At 42.2% G+C, this 15070-nt stretch overlaps 1 protein-coding gene across 1 annotated transcript; it reads left to right on the top strand.

Annotated features, from left to right (window-relative positions):
• Nucleotides 1–242: 242 nt before the first annotated feature.
• LOC146916919 (uncharacterized) lies at nucleotides 243–13230 on the top strand. Its single transcript, XM_085721769.1, has 7 exons — nucleotides 243–280; nucleotides 2763–3849; nucleotides 3967–6526; nucleotides 6608–6960; nucleotides 7056–7209; nucleotides 10947–11067; nucleotides 12516–13230. Exons 1-7 carry the CDS (start codon nucleotides 243–245, stop codon nucleotides 13228–13230), a joined length of 5028 nt encoding a protein of 1675 aa, XP_085577895.1.
• Nucleotides 13231–15070: the final 1840 nt, after the last annotated feature.

Genomic DNA, 15070 nt, shown 5'->3' with positions numbered 1-15070 from the left:
TTAAATGTTGGTTTATTCCTCAAACAAACAATTAAACAACCAAAATATGAGATATTTGAATTGGGTAATCACATACTGCAGAAAAGCCAGTGAATTGATGGGGTCATCATTTTTTTTTTTTAATGTTTCCTTTCAAAAAGTCATTACAATTACCAGGTACGATCAGCGGCGCCGTCTGTGGGAAATCTATAAGCTTCCCCGTTTTTATCCCTGAAAACCAAAGCTTTTCACAAAAAACTACAATGGCTGCCAACGGTGCAAATCCCAGTTACGAAGTGAAGTGCGCATCCCTCAACGGGATGGCATGACATCCTCACCTTCACATGTGGATACACCCAGGGAGGAACCTGTAATATCCCACTTTTATGATACGATGAATTACCTGTTAACGATAGTCTAAGCGCGTTTAATACTAAGGGTAAAATGGTAATTTCTCATGGAGGGAGTATTTAAGGATTTTAGGTCCCAATTTTCACACAAACTTCTTCACTTTCTCTCTCTAGGGTTTGTAAAAATAATTGCTCTCCCTTCTCTCTAAGGGAAATCGGTTCCCTCCTTCTCTCACTCTTCTCCATCTTTGATTTTCACCTCTCCTCTTGTAATCAAACACAAACATGGTTAGGGTTTATGGTTTTGGCTAGGGAAAGGATCAAGCAATCTTCTTTTTCTTCTCTACTCATCTTTCTACTCAAGATCTTCCTTTAATCTTCACTCAAATCTTCAAGAAGTTAATTTTGAAGCAAGGCTAGGGTTTGGTACTTGTTGGTGACAAGTTGGATGGAAGCTTCACCAACATCCCTCATTCAACTAGGGTTTTGATTCTAGGGTTAGTTGTCAAGAACTTGGAGTTTTGTGCATAATCTCAGGCTATTTCAAGGTGAGTTCTTAGGTAGTTCCATTCCATGGGTTGAGTGTTAAGCTTACAAGAAAAACTATGAATATCTCTAAGGTTTTCTTATATAAAAGTACCCCTTTTTGTGTCATGCATAAATATACTGGTAAATACTTGTGTTAATACTATTTTTTTACATGTTCTATATGTTTTTGAGCAACCTACCATGCCTTTGGATGCTTGTGTTGAGGTTTTTGGATCGAAAACTCCATTTTTGCAGGTCTGGACTGTAACAACTCGCCACGGAGAGCAAACAGCTTGCCTAGGCGCGCAAAACACCCTCCCTGGAGTGCTACTCGCCACCATACTCGCCACGGCGAGTAAATGAACTCGCAACGGCGAGTGAGGGAGCTCGCCATGGCGAGCTAAGGGTCAAGTTACCTGGTTGCTCGTTTCAGCCCTTTTTAACGTGTTTCGGTCCAGTTTCTTCGAGTATTCTTTTACAGTAATGAACCCCTCAATGCATGATTCCACGACATGGACTTTAAAAATGTTTCTTGAAAGTTAAACAAGTATTTTTAAGGTATATTTAAGCATGGCATGCAAGAAGTTAGTACATGAATCGAGTGGGTAGCAAGCATTAATTAATGAAGGGAATGAACTAGAGACTCAGCCTAGATGTTGAGAATTAGGAAGTGAATCATGAATAATTATGCTAAGGGTAATGAATGTTTTCTATGCTTATGAACTCGTATGTGATACCCTAATGGATCGATTAAGGATCCGAGTTAAAGGAATTTAACTCAAATGGTTATAGTTTAATCATTCATGTATGCTTAAGACTATGATTAATATAAGTTGTAGGTGTTCGTGTCTCTCGTTATCCACGTTAGGGGGATACGAGAGGTTCTCGACCTAAGGGGAACGGTTTAAGCCACAAGGGACCCGCACGACACTGAGGGAGTCCGATGTACGTACATCGGTCATGTATGGGAGTGTACTCGGGGTTACTCCACCCGGGACTCTCCGTAAAACGAACCAAGATTATGTTTGATTGTTCAACCCTAACTTAATGATATAAATGAATGTATTCATGCATGATTATGATAAGATGATAGATATGAGCAAGTTTAAAAGATTACCAAGGACGAACTTAGGATACCCTATTCGTCCAGTATAGGTTGTGCCATGATTTGATTCATGTTCAGGCTTAGATACTTTTAAAGTGTCGTAGCAAAGCGGTTCTAGGAACCCTTAACCGCCATGGCACGAATGTTGTTAGCAAGACTATAACAAATAGGAGAGACCTAAGACGGATATTAGCATGCACAACCGTCAAAGGTACAAGTCCACACACGTATAATCAACCGCCAGGTTGTAAAGTAGTCACGTGGTAACCATAGGTTTCCCCGAGGTTATCACTAGCCTAGGGATAGAAAGAACTCGCTGAGACATTATGTCTCACCCAACTCCTTATTTGTTCAGGTTCACAGGTTGCGCAAGGAAAAGGTAAAGAAAAAGTCTTGGATTGATCGTGACTTCATGGAATCAATTCGATGTGAATTAGAGATGCATATGTTATATTACAAGTTGTGTAATTATGGGTTTTGTATTTACCCTGTGTATGCTAAACCTTTTGGTGTAATAATGTAACATAGAAGATTTGGATGATGTTGTAACTGAATTTCCGACTTGATGTCGTGACGTGTAATTGTATAATTAATGTATCCAATATCAGTTTAACGCTTATTTGAATATTCTAGACACTTTCAAATTTAGGCGTTACAATTTGGTATCAGAGCAGGTCTTTCCAGATCGTGCCTTGGGTCATTAATAATACAATTCAAGTACTCGTTCTTTTTGGTGTTTAAGATATTTGTCCTCATTGTTATATTGGTTAAAATTGATCACTTTGACTTAAATATGACAGTGAGAGCGAAAATGTCTGGAGCCCAAGGGGACGAGGCCGGCCAAGAGGTAATCCGTATGTGGAGGAGAATGTTAACCCTGAATCTCAGATGTGGGCACAGTTGTTGCAACAAAACCAACAGATGATGCATATGATGCAGCAGCAGATGCAGCAGAACGCCCAGGCTCAGCAGCAGTGGGCTGCAAATATGCAGCAAGGTCCGGGTGTTTGTCATCAGCCCCCTCCACCACCTCCAGTTGTGGGAAATCCAATCTTTCGAGAATTTAACCGGAACCATCCCTCGGAGTTTGATGGTAGCGGTGACCCACCTGAAGCTAAGAGGTGGATCAAGCAGATGGAAAAGATTTTTCTAATGGTTCACTGTACCGAGGAAGATAAAGTGGTTTTTGCAACGAATCAATTCCGAGGTGCAGCGCTTGATTGGTGGGAAACTGCTCGGCGTAGAATGGAGAATAATGGGTTGGAGTTGAACTGGGAGAATTTCAAGCAAGTGATGAAAGAGAAGTACCTACCTTTGTCATACAAGGTCAGGAAGGAGCAAGAATTTCTCCATCTGAGGCAAGGTCATAAGTCGGTGACAGATTTTACGAAGAAGTTTGAGGAATTATCTTATTACTCTACTCACAATGAGTATGCGGGTAATGAGATGTGGAAGGTCAATCAATATAAGCATGCTTTGAGGGGAGAACTCTATGCTGTAGTGAGTGGGCAAAGGGTAACGGATTATGATGAGTTGGTGCATAACAGCTTGGAGGCCGAAAGAGGTTTTGATAAGGCAGCTAGAGAAGGTTCTGGGGCAGGTGGAAGAAGCAGAGGTAACTTTGTTGACAAGTATCATGAGAAGTTGAAACCTAAGGGTTCTCCAACTAGAGGAAAGTACACAGGTCCACCTAAAACTTATCCAACTTGCAGGAAGTGTGGCAACGCTCATCAAGGGGAATGTAGATCAGGTTCTAATAATTGTTTTGCATGTGGTCAGTCGGGGCACTATGTGGCTGATTGTCCAAACAGAGGAAATAGGGGCAAGGGTGTGAGTACTACAATGAGTAAAGGAAGAGTGTATTCTCTTGATGGTAAGAAGGCGCAGGCAAATGAAGATTTGATTGGTGGTACGTGTTTTCTTGGACAGAATCCTGTTAATGTTTTATTTGATTGTGGTGCATCATGTTCTTTCATTTCATTTCAATGTGTTGAAACTCTTCAGTTGTCTGTTTCATTATTAAATCCTCCTATGAAAGTAACCACGGCCACTGATGGATGTATTGTAGCGAATTATGTTTGTGAAAATTGTCCCCTCACCGTATCTAGTAAGACGTACTATATAGATTTAGTATGTCTTCCGATGAAGCAACTTGATGTTATATTAGGTATGGACTGGTTGTCGGCCAATCATGTGTATATAGGGTGTGCAGAAAAGAGTATTTATATGCCAACTAGTAACACGGTGGAAGGTGTAGCGTTGTCAGAACTGATTAAGCATACGTATCAGATGGCTCAGTTTATTTGTGCACAAGATAAGGGGTTTTATGTAATTCTCACGGTAACTTCAGAATCTGATTTAAGCCCCAGTGATTTTCCTATAGTTAGTGAGTACTTGGATGTGTTTCCAGCTGACATCACTAACTTGCCACCGGAAAGGGAAATTGAATTTTCTATTGATTTAATCCCCGGAGCTGAGCCAGTGTCGGTAGCGCCTTATAGAATGTCTCCTTTGGAACTCAAGGAGTTGAAGTCTCAATTGGAGGAGCTTATTCAGAAGCATTTCATTAGACCCAGTGTGTCTCCATGGGGTGCACCGGTGTTACTAGTCAAGAAGAAAGATGGCATCATGAGACTGTGTATTGACTATCGTCGGCTTAATAAGGTAACCATCAAGAACAAGTATCCCTTGCCAAGAATTGATGATCTTCTTGATCAACTTAAAGGAGCATCAGTGTTCTCAAAAATTGATCTTAGGTCGGGTTATCATCAGATACGTATCAAATCTTCTGATGTGTCCAAGACGGCTTTCAGAACTCGTTACGGACACTATGAATTCCTGGTTATGCCTTTTGGAGTATCCAACGCACTAGCAGTCTTCATGTACTATATGAACCGGATTTTCCAACCTTACTTAGATCAGTTTGTTATTATTTTCATTGATGACATTCTGATTTATTCTAAGAATCCGCAAGAGCATGCTCAGCATCTAAGAATAGTGTTGGATATCCTTCGGGAGAAGCAATTGTTTGCAAAGTTCAGTAAGTGCGAGTTTTGGTTATCGGAAGTCAAATTTCTAGGTCACGTTATTTCTCAAGGTGGTGTAGCAGTTGATCAATCAAAGGTTGAGGCTGTGCAAAGTTGGGCAAGGCCGAAGAATGTTTCTGAAGTTCGGAGCTTCTTGGGACTAGCAGGATATTATCGACGGTTCATCATGAAGTTTTCTCAAATCGCTTTGCCTTTAAATCGACTCACGAGGAAAGAGGTACCTTTTGTGTGGGATGAGGAATGTGAAAAGAGTTTTAGGACTCTGAAGAAGAAGTTGACTCAAGCTCCTGTTTTGATTATTCCAGATCCAGAAAAGAAGTATGTGGTATTTTGTGATGCATCGTCTAAGGGACTCGGAGGAGTGCTTATGCAAGAAAACAATGTGGTAGCTTATGCATCTAGACAACTCAAGACGCATGAAGTAAATTACCCCGCCCATGATTTAGAGTTGGCTGCTATAATCTTCGTTTTGAAGATATGGAGGCATCACCTTTATGGAACGCATTTTGAGTTGTATAGTGATCACAAGAGTCTGAAATACTTGTTTGATCAAAGGGATTTGAATATGCGGCAGAGACGTTGGATGGAATACCTTAAAGACTTCGACTTTGATTTAAAGTATCATCCAGGAAAGGCCAATGTTGTAGCGGATGCTTTGAGTTGTAAAGCCTTAGTCCAAGCCGAAGTTATGATGCACACTTGTGAAATGTATGAAAAGGTTCGTGATCTTAATCTTGGAGTTTCAGATGTCGGTGATGGTATTTGTTTGTATAATTTGGAAGTTTCGTGTGACTTGCGATCAAAAATCGTGCAAGCACAAAGTGATGATTTGGAACTTCAGAGGCGAAGTGGTTGCTCAGAATTCTCCATGGCTGCGGATGGAGTGATTTTGTTTGAAGGAAGATTATGTGTTCCAAACGATCAAGAGCTTAGAAGATTGATTTTGAAAGAAGCTCATAAAAGCAGTTTTTCAATTCACCCTGGTACAACTAAGATGTATCAAGATTTAAAGAAGGAATATTGGTGGCCCGGCATGAAAAAGGATATTGCTGATTTTGTAGCCCAGTGTATTGTATGTCAACAAGTCAAGATAGAACATCAGAGACCAGCTGGTATGTTGCAACCATTAGAGATTCCTCAATGGAAATGGGAGCACATTACCATGGATTTTGTAGGAGGTTTACCCCGTACTCAAAGAAGTCATGATTCGATTTGGGTAATTGTAGATAGACTAACCAAGTCAGCACATTTCTTACCGGTAAGGTCTACCTACAAGACATCACAATATGCGGACTTGTTTATTTCTGAGATTGTCAAGCTACACGGTGTACCTGTGAGTATCGTATCAGACAGGGATCCAATCTTTACTTCGCATTTTTGGAGGGCTTTTAATAAAGCCTTGGGGACTAAATTGAAACTAAGCACGTCACATCATCCGCAAACTGATGGTCAATCAGAAAGGACTATCCAAACCTTAGAAGATATGTTACGTGCTTGTGTTTTGGAAGATGGAGGAAGTTGGAACCATCATCTACCTTTGATAGAATTTTCCTACAACAATAGCTATCATGCAAGTATCGGAATGGCACCATATGAAGCTTTGTATGGTAGGAAGTGTAGGACCCCATTATGTTGGGCTGAGGTTGGAGACAAGAGCATCCTTGAACCCGAGATCATTCAGGAAACGACTTTGAAGATTAAGTCAATTCAAGAGAAGATGAAGATAGCTCAAAGTCGTCAGAAAAGCTATGCGGATCAGAGGCGGAGACCTTTGGAGTTTTATGAAGGTGATCATGTGTTTCTAAGAGTTACACCTAAGTTGGGTTTGAGAGGTGTTTTTAGAACCAAGAAGTTAAGTCCTAGATATGTGGGACCTTTTCTGATACTCAAGCGTATTGGACCAGTAGCTTATCAGTTGGCTTTACCTCCAGCCATGTCGGGAGTGCATGATGTATTCCATGTGTCGCAGCTGAGAAGTATGTTCCAGATCTCTTCCAGCCAGTTGAATTAGATTCTATAGAGTTAAGATCAGATTTGACGTTTCAGCCGGAACCAGAGGGTATAGTAGACCGTGACGTCAAATCTCTCAGGAACAAAGAGATTCCCATAGTAAAGGTTGTATGGAAAGGATCTCCAGATGGTGAAGCAACATGGGAACTTGAATCAGAGATGTTGAGTCGGTATCCGCAATTGTTTTCAGGTAAATTTCAAATTTCGAGGACGAAATTTTTTTTAAGGGGGTAGGATGTAATATCCCACTTTTATGATACGATGAATTACCTGTTAACGATAGTCTAAGCGCGTTTAATACTAAGGGTAAAATGGTAATTTCTCATGGAGGGAGTATTTAAGGATTTTAGGTCCCAATTTTCACACAAACGTCTTCACTTTCTCTCTCTAGGGTTTGTAAAAATAATTGCTCTCCCTTCTCTCTAAGGGAAATCGGTTCCCTCCTTCTCTCACTCTTCTCAATCTTTGATTTTCACCTCTCCTCTTGTAATCAAACACAAACATGGTTAGGGTTTATGGTTTTGGCTAGGGAAAGGATCAAGCAATCTTCTTTTTCTTCTCTACTCATCTTTCTACTCAAGATCTTCCTTTAATCTTCACTCAAATCTTCAAGAAGTTAATTTTGAAGCAAGGTTAGGGTTTGGTACTTGTTGGTGACAAGTTGGATGGAAGCTTCACCAACATCCCTCTTTCAACTAGGGTTTTGATTTTAGGGTTAGTTGTCAAGAACTTGGATTTTTGTGCATAATCTCAGGCTATTTCAAGGTGAGTTCTTAGGTAGTTCCATTCCATGGGTTGAGTGTTAAGCTTACAAGAAAAACTATGAATATCTCTAAGGTTTTCTTATATAAAAGTACCCCTTTTTGTGTCATGCATAAATATACTGGTAAATACTTGTGTTAATACTATTTTTTTACATGTTCTATATGTTTTTGAGCAACCTACCATGCCTTTGGATGCTTGTGTTGAGGTTTTTGGATCGAAAACTCCATTTTTGCAGGTCTGAACTGTCACAACTTGCCACAGCGAGCAAACAACTTGCCTAGGCGCGCAAAACACCCTCCCTTGAGTGCTACTCGCCACCATACTCGCCACGGTGAGTAAATGAACTCGCAACGGCGAGTGAGGGAGCTCGCCATGGCGAGCTAATGGTCAAGTTACCCGGTTGCTCGTTTCAGCCCTTTTTAACGTGTTTCGGTCCAGTTTCTTCGAGTATTCTTTTACAGTAATGAACCCCTCAATGCATGATTCCACGGCATGGACTTTAAAAATGTTTCTTGAAAGTTAAACAAGTATTTGTAAGGTATATTTAAGCATGGCATGCAAGAAGTTAGTACATGAATCGAGTGGGTAGCAAGCATTAATTAATGAAGGGAATGAACTAGAGACTCAGCCTAGATGTTGAGAATTAGGAAGTGAATCATGAATAATTATGCTAAGGGTAATGAATGTTTTCTATGCTTATGAACTCGTATGTGATACCCTAATGGATCGATTAATGATCCGAGTTAAAGGAATTTAACTCAAATGGTTATAGTTTAATCATTCATGTATGCTTAAGACTATGATTAATATAAGTTGTAGGTGTTCGTGTCTCTCGTTATCCACATTAGGGGGATACGAGAGGTTCTCGACCTAAGGGGAACGGTTTAAGCCGCAAGGGACCCGCACGACACTGAGGGAGTCCGATGTACGTACATCGGTCATGTATGGGAGTGTACTCGGGGTTACTCCACCCGGGACTCTCCGTAAAACGAACCAAGATTATGTTTGATTGTTCAACCCTAACTTAATGATATAAATGAATGTATTCATGCATGATTATGATAAGATGATAGATATGAGCAAGTTTAAAAGATTACCAAGGACGAACTTAGGATACCTTATTCGTCCAGTGTAGGTTGTGCCATGATTTGATTCATGTTCAGGCTTAGATACTTTTAAAGTGTCGTAGCAAAGCAGTTCTAGGAACCCTTAACCGCCATGGCACGAATGTTGTTAGCAAGACTATAACAAATAGGAGAGACCTAAGACGGATATTAGCATGCACAACCGTCAAAGGTACAAGTCCACACACGTATAATCAACCGCCAGGTTGTAAAGTAGTCACGTGGTAACCATAGGTTTCCCCGAGGTTATCACTAGCCTAGGGATAGAAAGAACTCACTGAGACATTATGTCTCACCCAACTCCTTATTTGTTCAGGTTCACAGGTTGCGCAAGGAAAAGGTAAAGAAAAAGTCTTGGATTGATCGTGACTTCATGGAATCAATTCGATGTGAATTAGAGATGCATATGTTATATTACAAGTTGTGTAATTATGGGTTTTGTATTTACCCTGTGTATGCTAAACCTTTTGGTGTAATAATGTAACATAGAAGATTTGGATGATGTTGTAACTGAATTTCCGACTTGATGTCGTGACGTGTAATTGTATAATTAATGTATCCAATATCAGTTTAACGCTTATTTGAATATTCTAGACACTTTCAAATTTAGGCGTTACAGAACCAACTCAGATAGTTCCTCTCCAGCAAAGGCCTCTGCAGGGTCCCAGCCGACCTACAGAGACACCAGAGGATGCAACACCTACCAGCGCCCTTGTTGTTAACCTGATCCGCACGGTTCAACGACAGACGTCGTTAATCAAGGAACAGAACCGACGCTTGACGGAACTGGAACAAGCGCGCCATGTAACACCCATACTAGACGTATCTAGAAAGTCTAGCAAGAGCGTTAATTTAGTACTGGATACATTAAAAGATTACAACAATAAAACTTCGAATGAATATAAAAGACAACAAGGGCGTTCGTACAATGATAATACAACTTAACTTTTCTAAAGCATAATAAAAGCATCCTTTAAAATCCACACCAACCAGCTGCAAGTACGAACGAACACTTGTCGCATCATCCATTCAGCTACTAGCTTGCTAATCCACCTGATATCTGAAACAAATAAGGATTGGGATGAGACATAATGTCTCAGTGAGTTCCACCTAATCCTAGGCTATAGGCAACCTCAAGGGAAACCTACGGTCACCTCGTGTCTACTTTACAACCTGACGGTTGATTATACGTGTGTGGGGACTTGCATACTAGACGGTCGTGCATACTAGGGCCGTCATAGTCTCACCTTAACTTGTTATAGGCTTCTCATCTATACATGTCATGGCGGTCAAGGGATCCTAGGACCGCTAACTCAAGATACGTTAAACGCATCAAGACTTAACATAACATATTCATGACATGATTCTAAACCAGACGATTAGGGAAACCTAAGGTCGTCACGGCATAGCTTTCTTTACTTGTTCTATACATATCTTGCTCTTGTTCTTAAACATAATCATACATGGGCTCGCTCATGAGCATAAACATAATCATTCATAGAACCTAATCATAACATACATGTCGTACATAAGTTCATTTATGTTAGCGTTGAACAAACATTATTATCTGAGTTCATTTTACGGATAGTCCCGGGTGGAGTAACCCCGAGATCAATCCCATACATGACCGATGTACGTACATCGGACTCCCTCGGTGTCATGCGGGTCCCTTGCGGCTTAAACCCTTCCCCTTAGGTCGAGAACCTCCCGTATCCCCCTAGCGTGGATAACAAGAGACACGAGCACCTACGTCTTGTTAATTTCAGTGACATGCGGGTCCCTTACGGCTTAAATCGTTCCCCTTAGATCGAGAACCTCTTGTATCCCCCTGATGTGGATAGCAAGAGACATGCCACCTACTTATATTAATCATGGTCTTGTCGTATACGTAAATTAAACATGTACATACTTGATTGTTTACCTCGGAACCTTAATCGAACCGATTAGTGGTAAACTCTTACTTGTTCATCATAAACATGGTGGAGGGACAACTTTCCTATCCACGACTTTATGCTTGATATATCATTCTTGAACATAGGCGAAGATAACATTACTTCGCGTCCTAACATTCTAAGGGTTCTTGCTATTATGCTAATTCTCGACTACTATGTCGAGGCTCTAGTTAATCCCGCATTAATTATTGCTTGCTACCCGTTCAGGTCATGTTATAACTCTCATACGCCATGTTCATTTACATATTGCAAATACTTGTTAAATGCTCAAGAAACATTTTTAAAACCATGCCTTGAAGTCATGTATTGAGGGGTTTAATACAGTAAAGGAATGCTCTAAGAAACTGGACCGAAGCACGTTAAAAAGGGACTGAAACGAGCAAACCGGGTGACATGACCCTTAGCTCGCCATGGCGAGCTCCCTCACTCGCCGTTGCGAGTTCATCTACTCGCCGTGGCGAGTTTGGTGGCGAGTAGCACTCCAGGGAGGGTGTTTTACTCGCCTAGGCAAGCTGTTTGCTCGCCGTGGCGAGTTGTGACAGTCCAGACCTGCATAAATGGAGTTTTTGATCCAAAAACCTCAATACAAAACATCCCAAGACATATAATGGTACTATGAGTCATATGGAACTTATAAAACAGCCATTGAACAAGTATTCACAAGTATAAAAATGCATGGCATAAAAAGGGGTAATTTTCTACACATAAACCCTAGCAAAAATTATATGGTTTTCTTGCAAGCTTAAACACATAATCCCAAGGGTGGGAGCTATCTAAGGAACTCACCTAATCAAGACATAAACTTGATTCCCAAGCTTCCAAGCTCAAGCAACAAAACCCCAACTTGTTTCTCTTGCAAACCTAGCTTATGCCACTCAATCTTGATGTTCTCTTGAACTCCAAGACACCATGATCTTTGCTTGTTCATCAATCCTTAAGCTATACTTCAAATCAAAGCTTCCACACCAAAACCCTATTCTCAAAAGAATCTCTAGGTGAGGAAGAATAATAATATCATTCCATTCCAAGCTTCATGTCTCTTCCTTGATCAAGGTAAAACCACAACCCACTCAAACTCAAGCTTCCACCATAATATCAACAAACCCTAGTTTCATAAAGGAGAGGAAAAATAGAGAAATCAACTAAATCCACATTTCCTTAAGCTTAAAGGATCATTAAAAGATCATAGAGGGAAATCTTACCATGAGAGGATGAAGATTCAAGAAAGGTTGGTGAAGAGGAGAAGAAGTAGTACAATATCCCAAAGTACCTAGTTGTTCTTGAAAGAGGAGGAGAAAGAAACCATGAAGTATGATCCATCACCAATTTAAGAATCCATAGGGAAGAAGATTTGCAAAGGATTGAAGGAGGGAAAGAGAGAAAGAGGGCGATGGGTTAGAGAGAAGGGAGAGCAAAATCTTTCTCTCAACCCTAGAGAGAGAAAGTAAATGAAAAATGGATAATTTTGGGACCAAAATCAAATAAATATCTCTTAATCGTGAAATTACCAATTTGCCCTTGCCACATGCGTAATTAAAACGACTCTGATACTTTTCTTGTAAAAAGCTGACGTGTCATATAATATTTCCCTTAACTTACTTTCCATGAATTTAATTCCTCTGACACGATCATGGGTAATATACCGATACTGACAGACGGGATATTACACGCCACATCGCCTCAACCAGGCGGACTCCTTCCCCAACACATAGCAGAAGGGGAGCGAGCCCTCATAGGCCCCGTTCCAGATCTCCCCGGCGCTCCGTAAGCATCAGATCTCCAAGCTACAACAGGAGATCAACAAGGAGGTCACCAAGACAATCTCCTCCCAGACGATCACCAGCAAGACGATCTCCCCCGAGGAGGTCTCCCCCGAGAAGATCCCCACCTAGGCGAGGCAGAAGCTCTTGGTATCCCTCCAATTCTGAGGACACTCAGAATGCTCGCTACGATCGTAATGCTTACGACCCGTTCATGCGACGGATCCGGGAAGCTCCTATCCCTCGCGGACTGGAAAAGCCTCCGCAGATGGATTCATACGACGTAACAACCGATCCAGATGAGCACATCGAGAACATCGAAGCAGTTCTCACATACATATCGGTGCGAGGCGCCGTCAAATGCAAGCTCTTCGTCACCACTCTGAGACGAGGAGCGGTCATGTGGTTCAAGAATTTGAGGAGAAAATCCATCGACTCATGGAGAGACCTCTGCAACGAGTTCACAACCACTTCACCGCGTCCAGGACGCAACCAAAAACGGTGGCTTCCCTCGAAGCCATCGTCCAAGGAAGAAGCGAATCTCTCTGAGACTACATCGAGAGGTTCAACAAAGAAGTCATCCAGGTTCGAGGCGCAAACGAGACAATGAAGCTGTACCTCATTGTCAAAGGTCTGCGCGAAGAGACGGACGTGAAAAAAGCTGTCCTCCTGGATCGCCCAAAGACTCTCAACGAGTTCCTAGCGATCTCCAAGATCTACATTGCCTATGAAGAGGCTTTGCACGCCGAGAGCCTCAACAAAGTCAGGAAGGAGGAGCCTGCTGCTGAATCCTCCAAAAAGCCCTTCCAGGAGAAAAAGAAGGAAGGCAAAGCTGCTCGCGAAGGCAAGAGGCCCAACGGCCACTTCACCGAGTACACGCCGTAGCCGATCTAGCAGAAGTTGGCATCAAGCCACCAAAGGCTCTATCTCAGGAGAGGAAATGAATCGACAAAACAAAGTATTGTCGGTTCCACAAGTGCCACGAACACACCACCGACGACTGCATCCATATGAAGGACGCCATCGAACTCCTCATCTAAAGGGATCGGCTCAAACAATACGTGAAAAATCTAGAATCAGAAAGAAAAGTTGTCGATCTCGTCGGTGACAGTTCTGAGCACGGAAGAACCATCGCCATGTCCGTGGAACATCTCGGTGATTTCCCTAACAACGTGGAAATCACCCCTTATTCATGCACCTGGGAGAAGTTCCCTACCGCCAACATCATCACCGGAGGAACGGTGAACATTTCCATGGGCAGCATGAAGAGGAAATATGAGGAGATCATGAGCGTCAATACCATGGCCCCTTCCACTCGAGGAGAAAGGCCACCTTTGGCGTTCTACGACTCCGAACTGCCTGGTGGAGCTTCAAATTTTGCCATTCCTTTGCTCGTGCGAGCATCGATGGCCAATGCAGATGTCCGACGATTCCTGAAAGACACAGGGGCCTCTTGCAACATCATGTACACCTGCTTGTTCAAAACTCTTCAGCTAACAGAGAAAAACCTTTCTCCTTACATTGGGGATGAACTCTACAGCTTCAACGGCTCATCCACTCAACCATCGGGGTACGTAGAGCTACTGGTCACCTTCGGCGAAGAGGAGGCCAATAAAATAATAAAGATCCCATTCTTGGTGATAGACTGCGTTTCTCTCTATAATTGCATTATAGGGAGGACCGGATTAGCCCAGCTAGGGGCTGCATGTTCAACCCCTCATCTGAAGTTGAAATACCATGCCAAGGACGGCATCATCGCCTCTCTCAGCAGAGACATTGAAGCTGCAAGAAGATGTTTCCTCCAAGCCAACAAAACCCAGAGCTCGGTTTCCCAACCCACCAAACCTGCTGAGAACAAAGGGAAAGCTGCTGATAGCCTTCTGGATGCTAACTTGGTCGAACTTGACCCCAGGTTCACCATGGAAGACCTAAAGGAACAAAAACGGGAAAAGAAGGATCCGTTCAACGCGAAACTTCTTAGACCTGTTCCTGACGGTGAGTTTGAGCTGGTCCCCTTCGGAGACGACCCTTCGAAGAATTTCAAGATTGGCAAGGATCTTCCCGAGCTTGTCAAGAACCAGCTGATCTCCTGCCTCAGAGAGAACGTTGTCCTATTCGCATGGAGCGCGGCCGACATGCCTGGAATCGACCCTAGCGTCGCCTGTCACCAGCTGACAGTGGATCCCGGAGTTAGCGTTGTAGCCCAGCGTTGTAGGAAGCAGTCTCCTGAAAAGTCAGAGGCTGCAGAAAAAGCTGTAAAAGACCTCCTAGAGGCAAAGTTTATTTCTGAGGCCAAATACACTACCTGGCTCTCCAATGTTGTACTTGTCAAAAACTCTAATGGAAAATGGCGTATGTGTGTTGACTATACCGATATTAATAGGGCCTGCCCTAAAGACGCATATCCTCTTCCTAACATCGACAAACACGTTGATAATTCCTCTGGCTAT

The sequence above is a fragment of the Medicago sativa genome, chromosome 6, assembly GCF_051527215.1.
Source record: "Medicago sativa cultivar Bolivia chromosome 6, Bolivia_mono, whole genome shotgun sequence".
NCBI lineage: Eukaryota > Viridiplantae > Streptophyta > Magnoliopsida > Fabales > Fabaceae > Medicago > Medicago sativa.
Note: the sequence above shows the minus strand (reverse complement) of the source record. Positions and strands in the feature narration are given on the sequence as shown.

What these genes read in the sequence shown, in the direction of transcription:
- LOC146916919 (XM_085721769.1), top strand. Translation starts at nt 243, where the DNA reads ATGGCTGCCAACGGTGCAAATCCCAGTTACGAAGTGAA. An exon ending in CCATGTCGGGAGTGCATGAT is followed by an intron (nt 6,961 to 7,055) that starts GTATTCCATGTG and finishes TTGACGTTTCAG; the next exon opens with CCGGAACCAGAGGGTATAGT. An exon ending in ATTGCTTGCTACCCGTTCAG is followed by an intron (nt 11,068 to 12,515) that starts GTCATGTTATAA and finishes CGATACTGACAG; the next exon opens with ACGGGATATTACACGCCACA.